The 19,155-nt window shown below is 41.3% G+C and overlaps 1 protein-coding gene across 4 annotated transcripts in view; it reads right to left on the bottom strand.

Moving 5' to 3' along the window:
* Positions 1-19,155, bottom strand: part of LOC111863320 — a 1,149,828-nt gene that overhangs the window by 495,641 nt on the left and 635,032 nt on the right. For all 4 annotated transcript variants that reach the window (XM_033751009.1, XM_033751005.1, XM_033751008.1 and 1 more), the window contains one exon: positions 10,247-10,309. In XM_033751009.1, coding sequence (XP_033606900.1) covers positions 10,247-10,309 — 63 coding nt within the window. The remainder of the gene's footprint in view (positions 1-10,246; positions 10,310-19,155) is intronic.

The following is a 19,155-nucleotide window of genomic DNA, read 5'->3' as shown; positions in this document are numbered from 1 at the left end:
TACTTTTTATCGTATCAGGCGCATCTTCTCCACCAGCGCTACTGCAAATATCAGTCACCATTCCAGATTACATCACCACAGAAATCACCGACAAACTGAAGCATTCTTACGTACCGTTAGGACGCTGTGTTGGTGGATATTGCAGGGAAGCACAGCGCTCTTCAGAGAGGCTACTGATGTCAAACAAACTGGGTCTGAAGGACACGAGGGAGATCTACGCATCCAAGTTGTGACTCGATCGTACAGTAAGGCCCGTCACAATTCCAGTCCCGTATGATTGTGGCGGAGTTCCTGCTGGGGACTGGGGTCCTGTTCCCTTTGTGGCAAGGAACGGCACCCTCTCTAGCACGATGTAAGACTGACAACAGAACACTGTTACTGTCGCGTCCTAATGAGTTGCAGGAAGTTTCACAACAAACGTTTCACTACGATACCTGTATTCAGTCTCTTATTTTACAACGCTGTATCATGCACCGCTAACGCAATCATTAGAATGGAAGTTTTGTTTATTTATTAGGCACGCTTCTCCAATATAATTAGAATGGTCAAGTCAAGGAGGATGAGGTGGACAGGACATGTAGCATGAATGAGGGAGAAGAAGAATGCAAACAGGATATTGGTGGGAAAGCCGTAAGGAAAGAGACCACTTGGAAGACCAAGGCGTAAGTGGGTGGATTATATTAAAATGGATCTTAGAGAGATAGGAAGGGATGGTATGGATTGGACTGATCTGGCTCAGGATAGGAACCAGTGGACGGTTCTTGTGAACACGGTAATGAAACTTCGGGTTCCATAAAATGCTGGGAAATTCTTGAGGACTGCACAATTGACGGCTCCTCAAGAAGGATTCAGCTCCATGAGTGAGTAAGTAAGTATTCTACGATGCTGTATCAACTTTTGATAATAAAGCCAGCCTACAATGTTTTGAGTTATTTCTTTATTTAACGACAATATATCGACTACTGATAATACAAACAATGGTACAATGTTTCCTCTTATTAGGTTATTTTACGAGTCTCCAATCAACTGATAATAATAGATACAGTCATACAATATTTTGTTTATTTATTTATTGTAATTTTACGATGATAAATCGATTAGCGATAACGCGTAAATTAGTTATACCATAATTTAATTATTCGACTATTTTATGATGCCGGAACAATTAATGGGAAAAGAATATTCTACCCGGTAAACATTATTTGATTCAATTCAGTATTCATTAACAAGTCAATTCAACAGCCTAGTGGCCAGACAGCCGTGGTCAATATGAGAAGAATGGTCTCTCATAGTGAGGTATACTAACTGAATTAAATTGAATTCTTTATTTACTCAATTACGTGCCTACTCATTGGAGGAAAATATTAGCGGGAAAATAATATTAAAATGTGCCGGTCACAGTAGCCGAGCGGTCTAAGGCATGCACTGTCTTCGCTCACTCGGAAGCCGGGATCGTGGGTTCGAATCCCACTCAGGGCATGGATGTTTGTGTCCGTTGTTCTGTGTTTGTGTACAGGTAGAGGCCTTGCGACGAGCTGATCACCCGCCCAAGGAGCCCTACCGTATGTGTAAGATCTAGAAAAACCTAAGTGAACGGAGAAGTTCATGGAGTTAGGCCTAGGCCCACTGGGGCCGTAGTGCCAAGGAAAAAAAAATATTAAAATGTATCTTAGAGAGAGAGGATGGTGTGGTATGTACTAGATTGATCTGGCTCAGGACCACTGGACAGCTTTTGTGAACACAGTAATGAACCTTCGGGTTCCATAACGTGTTGGGAAATTTTTCAGCGGGTGAGCCATTGGCAGCTTTGCAAGAAGGGCTCAGCTCATTAGAGTTGGTTTAGTCACCCGCCTACCCAACAGGGCATGATGATGATGATGATGATGATGATGATGATGATGATGATGATGATGAACGAAACAATATGGCCAATATGGCGTCCAGATGCATCGAGCGATACGCGAACAAGTGAAGATCGTTCTGGAAGACCTATTAAATATAATATACTAAGAGGATACATACAATCGAATCGATATACCAGGGAGAAGCGGGGATTTTATGTCCTTACACCCATACCCACGCGACATGAATACAGTTTTTGTTGTCAGTCACACTTGGATACAATTGCAGTGACTTTATCGCGTAGGAGTGGACATAACTTCCAAAGAATGCCTCGTCTGTAAACCTGTGTAATAAAATTTACCATTACGCGGCTGTTTCTTCTTAAACAGTCCCGAAATAACATCCGAGGTGAATGCTATTTGCAATTCAATTCATTCAGAATCAAGCATTTAGCAGTGTGATACATGGGTAAAGCCCTGAACAAATTCGAATTTCATCGGGTTTCCGATTGCCCTGTCTGATATATTTCGTGGTTTTCCTTTACCTCTTCAGGCGAATTCCAGAATGACAAGTTAACCTTTAAATGGTCCACGACCACCTCTTCATAAAGCCTTATTTAGTACGTCTACTCAACATTCGTAATCATCTTCCCAACTTTTTCTATCGAATATAACCTCTGCAGTTGAAACACAGCCGTTAAATAACAGAGGGATCGGAATTCGAGTCCCAGTAGGGTCAAGGATTTTCTCTTCTTCAAATTGTTCAGACCGGCTCTGGAGTCCACCCAATCTCCTATCTAATGGGTACCGATGGCTCTTTCCCCGGTGGTAAAGCGGCCGGGGCGTGAAGCTGACCACTTACCTCCAGTTTTTTTATTGCTAGTGGGGTGGGACTAAGTCCTTTGTACTGTGGCCACTTCTGGCCTATTGTACCAGACCCAGATGATAGGTGAGGGTGATTGTGGAGCAATTGGTGGATTGAAGAATGGCAGAGAAAACCGGAGTACTCGGAGAAAACCTGTCCCAGCGCCACTTTGTTCACCACAAATCCCACTTGACCAGACCCGGGATCGAACCCGGGCCGCAGCTGTGGGAAGCCAGAAACTAACAGTTTGAGCTATGTCGCGGCCTCTCACCTCCAGTTAGTGCCGAGTTCAAGAAAATGTTGATCTATTCATCTAATCCGTTAGGCAAATGGACAAATTTACCTTTTCTTTTCTTTCCTTGGCACTATAGCCCCAGTGGGCCTAGGCCTACCTCCATGAACTTCTCCGTTCACTTCGGTTTTTCTAGATCTTACACATTCGGTAGGACTCCTTGGGCGGGTGATCAGCTCGTCGCAAGGCCTCTACCCGTACACAGACAGAGAAAAACGCACACACACAAACTAAACATCCATGCCCTGAGTGGGATTCGAACCCACGATCCCGGTTTCCGAGCGAGCGAAGACAGTACATGCCTTAGACCGCACGGCTGCCGTGACCGGCAATTTAACTTTTACCTTTACCTTATTCATGGCGCTATTCCCATCAATCAAAAAAAATTGTCACAGGTCTACATAACTATAAAGAGTTTGCCACTAAATAAATTTAACGTAGCGTTTTCGTTCAGGGTTTACTAATACGATTTGCCTTCTGTTAGTACCCCGTTCGAATTCCGTCTACAGATCGCTAAAGACATGTTGTAGTTTCCCCCCACAATTCTTAAGGCGAATATCTGGATTTTATCTTGAGAAGAGGTTTCTGCCTACCAAGACGCACTCAGATCATCATCATAACCACTTTATTATTCATCATTGAACACATGTAGTTGATAGAATGTCGCAATATATTCTAAGAAACATATTTTATGAGATTTAATTTGAAATACGTAGAACAATCCTACATTTCAGTTCTTCCTCCAACAAGACAATGAATTTGTATGTGCACGTATTTGTCTGTGATGCAGAAACCGCGAGGAAAATCTATTTTACATTACAACCATGACAACTGACGACGCTTAATTGCCTTTGATGTATAATTTTACCTTACCACATTAAAGATCCCCTACGGAAGATCAACCACAATTTGGAAATTAATAGCATCAGCTCTGTTTAACATAGTGCAGAATAGTGTTCACTTCAGATATAATTAATTCAGCGCACCATGAATTGTTTAGTTTAAACTTCGCCCGACGTTCCTATTTCTACAATGTTGCGGAATTCCGAGGTGGATGAAACATTCACCACGTCATATAAAAGTAGCATAATGAATTCGCTCCAGCGGAACGGATTCGCACGTTATAATGTGATTCTGTAACTACAGTCAGAATCAAAAGCTCACAGTTTGCTTCTGAGCGTGTCGATTCACCACCTCGCACGAAGGGATTGAATAATTTAATTACGTGAGTAAAATAATCCAACCGATAACGCATCAGACTTTATTCGGAGATGCTAGTTCGAATCTCGTAAGATACAGACTATATTTATTGGTGGTGGTTCTCAGTCCCCCCAAGAAAGTGGCTTGACAGTATTTTAAACTAGGCCTCGACCACTTCCTTTAACATCCTTTCCAATTTATCGTTAATCTCGTTTAATCTTTCGACCCTAAATAGTCTGATTTATGGACAGTCCGTCAAATAAACTACAAATAAATAAATAAATAAATTAAATATGACCTAGGCTGTAAATTTCATAATGAATGTAATAAAGAAACCCGAATCTGCTTCATAAAGTTAGCAATATTTTATTTACGAACTAATGTTAGAAACAATTATTTTTTTCGTTTTAACTGCGAATTCTGTATTTGTTTATGATGGCAGAAATAATGAGAAGTGCGATTTTGTTGGTACCACAAAATCCAATCTGTACCGCTTGTTCTTTCTTCGCGGATAAAGTAGCCGGAACGTGATGCTGATAACTCACCTCCGTACAGTACCGAGGTTAAGAATGCGTGTAGCTATATCACCGTTCTCACTACGTTCTTATATCATGGTGTTTATATGGGAATATAAACTACAGCTTTACCTTTTTAATATTATCCACATAGATAACATTCATTCATTCATAATGGCTCGACAGCTTTCTGTTGGGCCCTGACATATTTTTCAGTTTCTAAATCATATACAGATTCGGTATGACTTCTTGGAAGAGTGATCAACCCGTCACAAGGCCATTATCTACACACAGGACAACACAAACACAGAATAAAAGCACACAGATATCCATGTCTTGAGTGGAATTCGAACCCATGATCGTAGTGTTCGAGCGGACGAAGACATTTCATGTCTTAGACCGGGCGGCCACTGTAATCGGCATATACATCACATACGTACGTAAAAATAATATGACGTCAGCACCTTCCGTAGTCTGCATAAGGCTGTTCTTATTGGAAAACTTGCCCATCTCCTTTCTTGTGTTTCAGGTTTTATGAAAGTGCAGAAGTAGGGTTTCAATGTAGTTACCTGTTCACGGCAATGTTGAACCATTTTTGGTTCAGTGGTTCGAAAACGTCAGGGAGGAGACGCGGATTCATCCCATAAGCTAACTTCACATTTTGGGCACTGGGATCAAAAGAGGCACAGATCTGTCATTTCTCCAACAATCCAGCTGTCATCTATTTTATTTTTCATAGGAAGTTGAATGTGAGAGCGAATTAGACGTCTAGTGTTCGGTAACGCATGGTGCAAACCCCATCCTGTTACCATGATCAATGTTATCACATTTTAAACTTAATAAACGAACAAATATATTGGTCTTAGCGCTCAGTAAATAGTAGCCACGTGTTAACATCTGCCTTGCCTTGCAACAGAGGGCTCTAGACCAAGAAAGACTTGCATTATAGAATTGGATCTCGGCTTCTCAGGGCAATGATAATGGAGCGTACTAATCTACTGAGATGTGACATTGTGTAGTCTGGTAGAATTTTATCGACGTTTCGGACGGATGTATACTGTTCCCACTTTCAGATTCGAAGGATAGACCGATCAAGTAACCAGCATGAAGGCGAGATAAGCTCGATTTGCATGCTACTTAGTTTACTCTTCGGTCCTGAAGACAGAGGCAATAGTTTCTTCGGAAATATCAATAAACTTCTATCAGCTACACAGCATTACATCCAAGATAATTGTATTCTTGCGTTCCAGAGATTCACGGATTGTGTTTTGAACGAGTTACAGACTAAGCTGACACTTCTGAAAGTCTTCCTGTCTCTTAAAAATAAGAAGGAGACTTTAAGCTGAGTTAAGCCATGACATCCTCCGTCCAAACCCTTACCTACAAGTCACTACTGCATCGTTTTCTCAACTCATTCCGTGTTATATAACTTTGCAGTTAAAACAACTCTAATTATCCAGCGGATGTAGACAAGAATAAGGTACACCAATGTTTTAGGAAAAATGTCCCTAATATTAAATTTGGCATCAAAATAGGAGCAGTCTATTGTAACAACTCACATATTTGGCGTTCTAGACACAAAGTGAATAGAATGAAAATTGTAGGTAAAGATAAAGCTATCTCTATAACATGTCGTGAAGGCCAATAAGGTTGTGAGACGTCGAGGCTCCCATATCTTTCAGACAATCGGCTCACAGATGACGGTGATATTGTCAGCCTTACGCGCCAACCGCCCTTTACCCCTCGGGAAAATTCCTGGTACTCATTTCTGTTAGAGGCTGAGTCGACCCCAGGGTCACAGTGCTGCTGGAAGGACTAGGCAAATTGAAAAGAACCTATGAACTCCTCAAGACTCGAACTCACGACATTTCGGCTTGTAACATAGTGCCTCAACCAACTTTTACCAAAATACTAATAGTCTATTCTAACAACTCACACGCTTAGCGTTTTAAACAAAAAGTGAATAAATGGAAAATTATAGTGCAGAAGAAATTAAACGGAATTAAGCATCAGAAGTTGGTTGCTTGCGTGAATGGTTTCATTTATTCCAAACGAATAGTTTCCCATACATTAAAACTAACTCCACCCTCCACATGTAATTAAAAAAGAAGTAGCGATTAGCTGTATGATAAGCTGTTCTCCGTTCCGTTGCAAGTATCTGTAATGGAAACTCATCAGTTCCTCACTTTTTTGATAGGATGTATGCAGAACATTAAATTCCCTCTTTAGTGCGCCTCTGCTAAACAAGACCTTTTCGTATTGTACAAATAACATTCCATTACACAAATTAATTAATGAACTTTGAGACAAATACTAAACCAAAATGATCATGTAAAACAAAAAAATGAGTCTCTTTCTTTAATTAGAATCAATCAAATTAAAGTTAACAGACTTTTTTGCCCATTTTCCAAAAGTAGGCTTATGCGACCTCCATGCTGTCTGTCTGACTGTCTGTGAATCCTCCCTTGTTATCTTTTGAATGCCTGAACTCATCTCTACGAAACCTTGTGTATCACGGAACCTGGGCCCGTCTCAACGGCGTGCTTTATAAATCTCTTCCAGCAGTCTCTCTTTACGTGTAACCCTCCTTTAGTTGCTAGGCAACGGCTCGGTAAACACGTTCCCCAAGCAACGAATACACGCAAAAATAGAATTGTTGCACGCGTGTGTCTGTGGGTCTGTGTATCCCCCTTATCGTTGCTAGGCAACTACTCGGTAAACGTTTCCGCCGCAATGAAGAATTACTGGAAGCGTCGTTTTCTATGCGGTCCGTGTCGTATCAAAGCAAAGTATGCGATTAGTTCTTTCCAGAACTTCTTGTTTTTTACTGAATAAGAGTGTGGTGTATCACTAACAATAACGTCAATATTATCACGCTAACATCTCCTTTGAAGAAACGAGACGCTTAGAAACAAGTCAAGGGGGTATAACTACACCACGCAGCGTAACTGAAATTGACTGCTAAAATGTAAGATAAGTTACTTTAGATCGTGCCATAGCTTAGGTCTTTAGACGTTGGTTTCTCACGGGGAAGGTCTGAGTTCAATCCCAGGACTGTCCATATGGTATTTATTATGATGAATATTCTGGAACTAGGTCAGGTTTTTCTACGATCAGTTCCGTTTTTACTTGTCGGGAACCATTCAACCAGTGTTCCACAGTCATCTATAGTCAGGGGATGGCATAATAGGGCCAATGGATGCCACATTACCGAGGTACTCAGTTTAAACCTACTGCTATAGTAAACTAAATAGACTAGACTTAACTGTATATTTAGGACCGCGCCATAGCTCAAGCGGTTAGTCGCTGCCTTCCCACCGCGGCGGCCCGGGCTCGATTCCGAGTCTGGTAAAGTGGGATTTGTGGTGGACAAAGTGGCGCTGGGGCAGGTTTTCTCCGAGTACTTCGGTTTCTCTTGCCAATATTCATTCCACCAATTGCTCCACAATCACCCTCGCCTATCATCTGGGGCTGGTACAACAGGCCAGAAGTGGCCTACCCCACTAGATTAAAAAAAATAACTGTATATTTCACCCTCATATTATATTTCGTTCCTTGATGTATTTACATTTTCACATATAATCGGGACAGTGGACCCAAAATATATCATTAATATCGTATGTTAAGAGAATATTCCTGGCTTACAGGTGTACTCTACAGCCATTTAATAACCGTAAGAAGCTCGGCGGGGGTCACGTGGTAACGTAGTTCGTTGAGACTCTGTGCTACAAGCCGGAAGGTCGTGGGTTCGATTCCCGATGAGGTTATTAATTTTTCAATTGATGTAATCCTTCCAGCCGCAATATGGCCCTGGGGTCGACTCAGCTTCTAACAAAAATTAGTACCAGGAATCTTCCTGATGGGTGAAAGGCTGCCGGCGCGTAAGACTGACACCATTACCGCCATCTGTGAGCCGACTGTCTGGAAAATGTGGGAGCCTCGATGTCTCACAACCCTATGGGCCTCCACGGTCTGTTACAGGGATAGATTTACTTTTCTTTTAAGAAGCTCAGTGTTTTGTAATTCAAGTAGTTTATTCTTTCTTTGTAAACTTTAGACAAGTTCCCATATAGAATCCGGAGATATTCTACAGAATGTGTTAGAATGTGGAAGATGAGACAGACAGGCATTGAGGAAAAGGAAAATATACAGAGACGGTCTTCTTCGTATTACGCATATATGTAAAGAACGCCTGGCATTCAAAGTCTGCAAGCTACGAAAACACATCATAGTAAACACATCTGCATTACAATCTGTCAATCCAATGCATCCCTTATAATCCATGTAACAGATATCGGGTCAAACGTGTAGATTAGCACTGAGTGAACAAGACGCTCTTTCACGCCAAGTGAAACGCGCCGCAAACGCTCGACTCGAAGAGACGACCGTATTTGCTTACTTACACGATCGACTTCAAGGGTCAAAATCGGTATTTTTGTTATTTTACGAATATTTCTTAGGAAGCACCTGAGCTACAAGCAATGTAACTTGAAGCGGTTATGTGTTTGAACTGGTCTCAGCTTCAAAGTAAACATTAGAAGCTAAGAAATAAATAACAGGATATAATACAAGCTGTGCTGTGCCGTGCATAACAAAGGCTGCGGTACGTCCTCGAAGCAACGGTCTCTAAGTTGTCGTAAAGTAGCTGTTGAGAGTCCTAATTTTTTGAGCTCATGCGGGTAAAATGCACCATCCTTGAAGCAACGTGGAACTTGGGGATCATCCAATATTAGGCTTCAGGTCGGTATTGTTGGTTTTGCCTAGCACTTCTTGTTGTGCAGTTCTTTTGGAGGGATATCTTGCAAATCAGGTAAATAATTACAAGTGAAAGATAAAATAATGTATACATAAATGCACATACGTGTATAAAAAGTACATACTATATGTATATATAGACGGCCTCTGTGGTGTAGTGGTCAGAGTTTCTGCCTACAGATCCAGAAGTCCCGGGTTCGATTACCGGCGCAACCAGATTTTATGAGAAATAGTAGGTTTGGAACGGGGTCCACTCAGTCTCGCGAGGATAAGTGAAGAGTTATTTCAAGGAAATAGCGGCTCCGGTCTAGATAACCGAGATTAACGACTGTGGGAATCCGTTGCGCTGACCACGTGACATCCTCTACCCGCTAAAATTGGCACTAATTTCGCCGACAAGCGAGGTCGCTCGGTCGGCATAGTTAGCTTGCGGACTACATGTCACGGAGTTTGTTTCTTGTTTGTATATGTGTTTATATACACAGATATATATATATTAACATACACATTTAGATTTATATATATACACACACGTTACAAATATCCGTACACATTGTATATGTGTACATAGTACGAGCTGTGTACAATATAAAGCCAGTTGCAATCCACGTTTACGCCTGCTTGAAGCCGAAAAAATACTTGAACATTATACGTAGCAGATTAAGGTATGGTGCAGTCTCATAGGTGATTACCAAAGTATCTGAAGAACCTGCTGCCTCCATCTTCGGGGTAGGGGAGACAAACGAAAATCTATATTATCACCGCTGTTAAAACTCACCGAATTGATGGCCGTCATCTCTTTGGACCGGGTCGGATCGGAAACCGCTAGCCCGCTGTCACTCTGTAACAGAAGAAAGAGGAGTGTTTCACTCTCTGCAAGAAAACAGACATAGACAAATATATGGTTAGGACTAAGCTTAAAATCAGAGAAGATGGGAATCTGGGTAGTGAGAAGCAGTAATCATTCTTTTATTATTATTATTTATTTTTAACTGCAAATGGATGACAGTGGTACTACAATAAGATACAACACACAAATAAGACACATCACACAAAATAACACACTAAACTTAAACAAAACGCAGCATACAAAACTAGACAAACAATAAATAACAAACTACACACAATGAACACAATGCAAATACAATTACAACTACAATTATATAAATTAACATGAATTAGTAATTATATTAATTAATATACTTGGTATGAGCCAACACCAGCCAATCACAGTGGCCGCGCGGCCTAAGGCATGAACTGTCTTTGATCGCTTAAACACTGGGATCGTGGGTTCGAATCCCACTCGAGGCATGGATGTCTGTGTGTGCATTTATTATGTGTTTGTGCTGTCCTGTGTGCAGGTAGAGGCCTTGCGACGTAATGATCCCCCGTCCAAGGAGCCCTATCGAATGTGTAAAAGATCAAGAAAATGAATACGCGACCAAGGTTCAAAAAAATGACTGTAGTGCCATAGAAGATGAACAAAACCACAGCGGGCGGGGCTGCATGCTTTAATCTCATCAGTGCAAGAAGTTGACAAGTGACACTTTTAAGGAATGTGGTTTTCGACTTAAAAAGGTAAAATGTACTGTCATCGAAGGGAAATATGAAGAAATTTCCAGAAAAAAATATAGATCTACATCTATAAGCATAATTAATAATATGATTGGTTGTATAAATTCTTAGTTTTACAAGAATGGTTAAGTTCCCGCCACTGGACGCCACATTGAAGCATTTACTACACATCATATTTTTAAAGCTCATTTCTACAAAATTCATCTTAATGTTATCTCATAATATAGGTCCCAATCTGCCAATTAGCTGCCTTAAAATTCTTTACACTTAAATATTCTCTTTGTATTTCTTGTATTCCCTTCCGTCTTATAAGTGCATCCGATCACAAGCTTCTTTATTTCATTAAAAATATATTACTGTTTAATATATCACGAAGTTCGTTGTTATGTACGTAATATTCCGAATCTCCTATTTATTATATCCTTGTTAGTTTAAAACATTTTCCTGAAAATCAGCATCTTTTAGAACAACTTTAACTTAACTTACGTATTGTGTCCTTTACTGTTTGTCTAGTTTTGTGTGCTGTATTTTGTTTGAGTGCGGTGTGTTATTTTGTGAAATGTGTTATTTGTGTGTTGTGTCTTATTGTACTACCACTGCCACCGGGTAAAACCCATTTGGAGTTAAAATAAATAATAATAATTATTATTATTATTAATTTATTCCCTCAAAACAAGATGAGACGCTTCCTAAACATACAAAGCAACAAATAAAGCGACTGAATATTCTTATCTTTAAAAGTTCTAGAAATTAAGCGACATTGTAACCGGTTTTTTAACTGAGCAATTAGAACATTCACAGAATTAAATATTGGCCTAGTTTCATCCAGAAGGATTTAATTTTAGGCAGTACCCTTCATAGAACATATTTGTGACATCACAAGACACAGTATGCGCCTCGTCTAACCCGTAAAAGCACAACTAGTCACTATGATCTCTTGGTACCACAGAAGAAATGTAATAATTACGAAAACCCCTCTCGCGGATTACTCAATATTCTGTTTCTGCGAGAAACGAAAGAAACCCCTTTACGCGGTTCAAACACAGAATTCAAGTCCACGAGGAATAGGTTTATAACGTCATATAGCACCGTTGGAGCGTTTGACCTGGTTTCCAGCCCCTCACTATTCAAAGAGGACGACTCATCCTTTTCTTCTCACACAGTGGGAGCATTTTTACGGGAAAGAGAGAGACAGAGACATGTTTTCGACCTTTGCTCCTTCTTCCCCATTAACTCCCGCCCGCGCTCTTGTGCTTCCGCAAGAGTAAAGATTCATGGGCGTTTGGGGCGTAGCACCGGTAAGTAACATCCGAGCATAGCGCTCCGACGCCAGGCGCGGTAAGTGCAGGAACAAGAAACTTTCGCCAACTTGCAAGTTTTGCCATAGTGTATATATTTATCGCAAAGTGCAGTTAAGGCTTTCTATAAAACCATTGACTGTGTGCATAAGGGGCTGCAAAAGTTGCGTAAGGAATATTTTTAAAAGGATAAAGAAATGTAACGATTGTCGACGTGACTGTATCTAAATACAAGTGAAATGCATCCTGAAAGGCATAACTGTGACGAAATGTTTGGCGTAATATTTATGCTGGACCCCTCTTAGGGCGGCCGCACACCAACTGCTTCAAGACTAGCATCAAGACAAGAGACAAAGATAAGCACTCTTTCTTCATTCGTGATTCGTCAGCATGAAACATGACGTCAGCATCATGACTCACACCGGTGTTCGGCGGTTTTCATAATCTCATTCGTTTCAACTGTGCTCCTTTCTTTGCGTCATGTCGCAGACATCGTGTCTTGACGCATGCCGGTGTGCGGCCTACCTAGAGTTACGAGTCCGTAGAGGCTTCTAAAGAAATCACACAACATTACATAGCATGACTGTGCTCAGCCGAGAAGGCTCCAGTGAGACATCTCAGACTGTTCTGACGTCTATATGTTGGTTCAAGAAATACGACTTTACAATGTTGCAATGGTTACCGTGTTTGTAAGAGATGCACACTGATTTATAGAAGTGAATACTTGGTAAATACACAGGGCCATATTATATAACGAATATGTGTACGTGGTATACACAAAAGGATACATATCAACTTGCAGCTTATTGTCGTACAAACAAACACCAATAAAACTTAAAGGAAGTAAAATATTTACGAAAATATTAATATTATGATATGACGCCTGAAATTCGCAATAGTGGACGTAGAGCCAAGTGCCCATTGCTAGACAACGGCTCGGTAATCATATTTCCAGAGCAACGAATACGACTTAAGAAGCAATGCATTGCATACAGAGTTACAGCGATTCCCAGGTAACGCACACAGAAACGTTTCCGTTACAAGGGATAGGTGAAAGTTGTTCACACGGAAACAAACCGGTCAAAACACAGTAAAGTCTAGGAACACGAAAACTCTAACATTGAAGGATGTGATTTCTAGACCGTCCGACTAACGAAGATAACAGACCGACAGATAGTGAGTCAGCCAAGCAGAGTTAAGCAGAGACCAGGAGACTACAGACCAAGAAGTCGAAAGTGAAGCCTTTAGTTTAGGTGGTGTTATCATCGTTCATAGTTACGAAGTGTTATAGTTATAGCAAGACTGTGTTACGTCCATTTGTAGTTCCGCCTGGTGAATAGCCAATAAATCGATTAATCTAATCCGGAACCCATTAATTACATTTGGCGTTACCAGGACACGTGACAATATATTACATTGAGAAATACACATAACAAACATTAAATTAACGTAATAATTAAACATATTTTTTATATTCTGTGCCAGGTTAAGAGGTATACATCATCACAGGACGTTTACATAGAAAAGGGGACTCAGACTCGCCGTTTATCGACGTTCACTCTATTTATATCACGAATGTGGGGTTACAAAACGCAGTCTCATTTCACAGTGAATGCAAGGGGCGATAATCCACTATAATTCCCCTTTGTAACTGCAGAATTCGGTTTCAAAGACGTAACTGTATTCGATAGCACCGGATCCACTACAAACAACCGCTCACTTCCGTCCCTCCACAAGCCTGACTCTTTCATCTGACCACAGAAACACAGCTGTGTGGGTCAGCATTATTTATTTCTCTACACATCTTAACATTAAAACGTATCAGTGCTGTACCTCAAAAGCCTGCACTTTCATTTCACGTTTCTATGGCTGTAGAGCCCTTTGTTTGGCCTTGGTCGCTTGTTCAGTTTTTTAATATTATATACAGCCAGTAGGCCTACTTGGACGGGGGATCAGCCCGTCATAAAGCCTCTACCTATACAAACACAGAATGAATGCATACAGACATCCATGCCTTGAGTGGGATTCCAACTCACGATTCCAGTTTTCGAACGGGCGAAGACGGTTCATATCTATCTACGGCTCTAAAGCCCTTTGTTGGACCTTGGTCGCTCTTCGGCTTCTTGATGTATTACACAGCCGGTCAAACTCTTTGGATTGGGATCAGTCAGTCGACAGGTCGCTACCTACATACAGAGCAAGACCGCGGCATAGCTCAAGCGGTAAGTCACTGGCTTCCTGGGTCTGGTCAAGTGGGATTTGTGGTGGACAAAATGGCGCTGGGACAGGTTTTCTCCGAGTACTCTGGTTTTCCTTGCCAATCTTCATTCCACCAATTGCTCCACAATCACCCTCACCCATCATCTGGGGCTGGTACAATAGGCAAGAAATGGCCGCAGTACAAGAGACTTAGTCCCGCCCCACTAGCTCTAAATAAATACATACAGAACAACACAAAGGAAGAGAAAGGTAGATAGGTATCCATGCCTCGAGTGGGATTCGAACCCACAATCCCAGTGTTCGAGCGGGTGAAGATGGTTCAAGCCTTAGACCGCGCGGTCACTGTGATTGGCTAATTTCGCGTTTACGATTGTTAATTACTGCCACAAGAACCAAAATAAAATAAAATAAATGTTAATATCTATATGAACTTCATACTGTTAAGCCCGAACCTCAAGTTGTTTCCAGGCCTCCTTGCCACTAACGCAGCAGAAGTTCACGTTTCATTTGATTTCTTAGAGGTTAGACATTCGACAGGACTCCCTTCATGGGGAATCCGCCGATCTTAATGTACCCCAGAAGTCAGAACTCAAGAAATGGAAGATTTCCGCCCCGCTTAGTGTGTCACCAATGTGATTTTCTTAATGTCAGATAAGAAAATAAATTTACTTCGGCGAGAGCAATTGTTTAAAAGAAAAAAAGTCATCCGACATTTAATTTGTTCTTTCTTATGTTTTTTTTTTCTTTTAAATTCCCCAGTAACGCAGAAAGACAAGGAAACAGTCTGTACTTTTACACGTGAAGCAGAATTATGAAACTTCAAGAAAGTTTTTTGTTTACTCCGAATAATATTTTTGGTTGTTCAATTTTTTTGTAACGAAACTCATGACGCTTATGTTTAAAGCCTGTTTTCCTCACTTAGAAATCATAAAAGCCGCCTCTGCTTTCAGCACTTCTTCGTTCGCCATCTGGAAGTATATTTACTTGCGTGTCTCTTGTATTTCCATCCTGTACACGTGAAGAATTCTCCCTTTCTCTCTGCTTCTTCCGGTGTATGCACTCACTCATCAATTTTACTCTGTAAAGATCATTACCTCACAGTACACATTTAGCAGTTTAACAAATATTCCTCGCTGCTCCGAAAGATCAATTCACAGAACCCTAAATGTCTAACTGTATTACTACAGAGTGTTCAATCAAGGAAGAAACTTCGCAACACCGTTGACCGGGGCCAATATTCCTCACAGATTGCTGCTGTAACTGTTACTGTAACGGCGCGCGTTTATCAGCGCTAATGACTCATTCTGCTCTCAGCAGTTACAGCAGCAAGCTGTGAGGAATGTTGGGCCGGTTCAGCGGTGTTGCGAAGTTTCCTCCTTAACTGAACTCCCTATATAAAACATGGTATTAATTTTCCTGCGTGGGCTCACGGCAGCCAGCATATCAAAAATCGAGCAGAGATTCGAAACCGACCTTCTAAACACGAATACTAAGTACCCGAGGTGTAGAATACATGGAGCCTTGCCTCGACTTCCTTCATCCGCGTCCATTAAGTCCTGCTTAAAATACAGCAGCAACTGTAACACAATTTCTTTGAGGATTAACCGAGTTATAAGAACTGTGATTATCCTACAAATCATTTCATGATGTACAAATGTGTTGCAACACGTCAACTAGGTGAAGTGAGAGATGAACTAAACCAAACTAGCTTTCATTCACAGTAAACGGTCTCTGATATAAGCATATAACTGGCAGCCAATCAAAACATCAACATTTACATACCCAGCACATACCGGATTTTATTGTTTCCAATTGGGGCTTGAAGAGAGACATGCACAGCTAAATACTGCTAAAGTTTAATGGTATGGAAACCTATAATCGTTTACATTAAGGAGGTCTGGAATTCAACCCCCGAGTTCATCATCCTGCATCAGGTTTATCGTCGTCTTCTTCAGTTCAGTCAGATCATTAAATGACATAAATTCATGAGTTAATCATCACTGTACAGAGATTTCTCTGAGTCATATCCGGGTCGTTCAGTACTGCCGTAGTCGCAGTTCAGTGATCGACTCTTCCGCCCCGCATTCGGGACATCCTCGGTTCGATTCTATGCCGCAAGAATTGCTATCTTCACTGCGGCTTCTCCGAGTGTCTCCAGGAAAATGCTTGAATGGTTTGTTAATACAGATCAAGATGACTTCCGGCCATATCTATCTCACTTCTCTATTTATAACCGTCCGCTAATATAAAAACAAATCCGTGGTTTCAGTCCACAAGCGAACTATACCGACCGAGCGAACGCCGCTTGTCGGAGAAGTTAGTGCCAGTTTTAGCGGATGAAGGGTGTCGCGTGGTCAGCGCAACGGATCCCCACTGCCATTAATTTCGGTTTTCTAGACCGGAGCCTCTATTTCCTTCAAAGAGCTTCTCAATTATCCTCACGAGGCTGAGTGGCAACCACTATTTCTCAGAAAATCTGGTAGCGCCTGGAATCGAACCCTGACCTCTGGATGTGTAGGGAGGAACTCTGACCACTAGATCACAGAAGCGTCCCATGACTTAAATCACATGAGAAGAAGTCGCTGAGAAAGTAAGAAGGAACCCGCGATGAAGACAGACTAAAGACAAAATTAGTGAACTGAATTTCCGCACGTTCGGTCGGACCGGTTCTGACTCACAAATCCCGATCACGTTGGACGCTATTCTATTCTCAGCTTCCTGGCATCAAGATGGGTGGGTTATATTCCTTCTTGCCAAACATCTCATCGGTCCATTTTTCCATGTCTTCTCTATGCTATGGACCTTGACCGGCTGTCATTTCCGAAATTCTGAGTACAATCTATAACAGGGGAGTCCACCATCCTTCCTCCTGCTTTGTTGGACTACAGCAAAGGGGTTGGATTTACCGCACGTTCCAGTGGAACTTAACTCATGAAGAACTACGAACATAAGCAACGTCTTTACAAGGGTGCACATGGGTTAATTTAATAAATGTTTAGTGACATCCATAGACCGCCTCTGTGGTCTAGTGGTCACAGTTCCTGGCTACAGATCCAGATGTCCCGGGTTCGATTTCCAGGCCTAGCAGATTTTCTGAGAAGTAGTGGGTGTGGAACGGGTTCCACTCAGCCTCATGAGGATAAGTGAGGAGCTACTTTAACAGAAAAGTACCGGATACGCTGTAGAAAACCGAGGTTAACGGTCGTGAGGATCCGTTTGTGCTGACCATGCGACACCCTCTATCCGCAAAGAGGTGGCACTAACTTCGTCGACAAGCGGCGATCACTCGGTCGGTACAGTTCTCCTCCGGACTGATGACACGGAGATGTTTCTTTTTAGTAACACCCATCATTAACAGGATCAAGGATTATGTCCAATGTTTCGTATCCGTTAAGTTTTACTTTGTCCAGTTAAGCCCTCTTATGTAGATCTTCCAAAATTACTGTTCCTTGGTAACCGCAAGTCATGGTGGAGTGGGTAGCATTCCTGCTTTGTATTCTGGAAGTCGCGCGTTCTAATTCAAATCTGGAGACCGTATATCTCAACTAACGTTTTCTGTAGTTTTTCTCAGTCCTTCCAAAAAAAAAAAAATCTGAAATAGTACCTCAAAAATAAATATTTGTGTCATATTCACATCGATCCTATTTCACTGTATTATGATCTCATCTACTGAGAGCGTCATTAAATACATCACAGATAAATAAATCATGCCCCTCACAACAATTAACTGTTCCTTCGGTTTCGAGAAGAAACCCACAGACGCACGTTTCGTCACATTCGTACAGTACATAAGAAAGCACGTTTTGATGTATAAGTGTGAAAGAAATACATTTCGTAAATCAGAATGAATTTTAAAAAATAATACATTTTGGTTTAGGCAAATCACCGGAGAGTCGGATGCGGCCTATAACTCATACTGTGGTCATCCCTGATTTTAGTGGAGCCATACCGACGCGTCCCAAATAGTTGCCTTAATTTGGTTCCGCAAAGTCGATGTATGACACAATGCAGAGAAGGAAATACACAAAGAGAACAGACAGACGTCAAGCGAAAACTATTTAAACGAAGTGAGTCTGTTTGTGTGCGCGAACAGAGCAGAGCAATCATCTAAATGTAGGACATCCGTTCCAGAACATACCTCTCCTTGGACTGGTGTGTCATTTCGATTAGTAGTGGACAACAAAAATAGTCATACAAAATTACATTGACAAAAGCGCATAAATAGAGTCGAATTTATTGTATAAAGCACCAGAACTTGTATTCCTCATTTTCAAGATTCTAAATGCGCATGTACAAATCTAAACGGGCCTTATGGGCTCACCGTGATTACTTGCCTTTATTTTCGTACCAGTATTTATAAGTTAACTGAGCGTCTTTTCATCGTCTCGGTATCCGCTCGTTTAAACTCCCCAACCTTTCGTCACATTTTGTGAAAAATTATTTGCGAAAGACTTGACAAAATCGAAATAAGTTTACTGGCACATTTCATCGCCGCCGCCGCCACGTCGTCGTCGTCATCGTCGTCGTCCTCATCATCATCATCATCATCATCATCATCATCATCATCATCATCATCATCATCATCATCATCATC

This window comes from Cryptotermes secundus, unplaced genomic scaffold, assembly GCF_002891405.2.
Source record: "Cryptotermes secundus unplaced genomic scaffold, Csec_1.0 scaffold159, whole genome shotgun sequence".
Lineage (NCBI taxonomy): Eukaryota > Metazoa > Arthropoda > Insecta > Blattodea > Kalotermitidae > Cryptotermes > Cryptotermes secundus.
The sequence above is the reverse complement of the archived record's forward strand: the minus strand, read 5'-3'. Positions and strand labels throughout refer to the sequence as shown.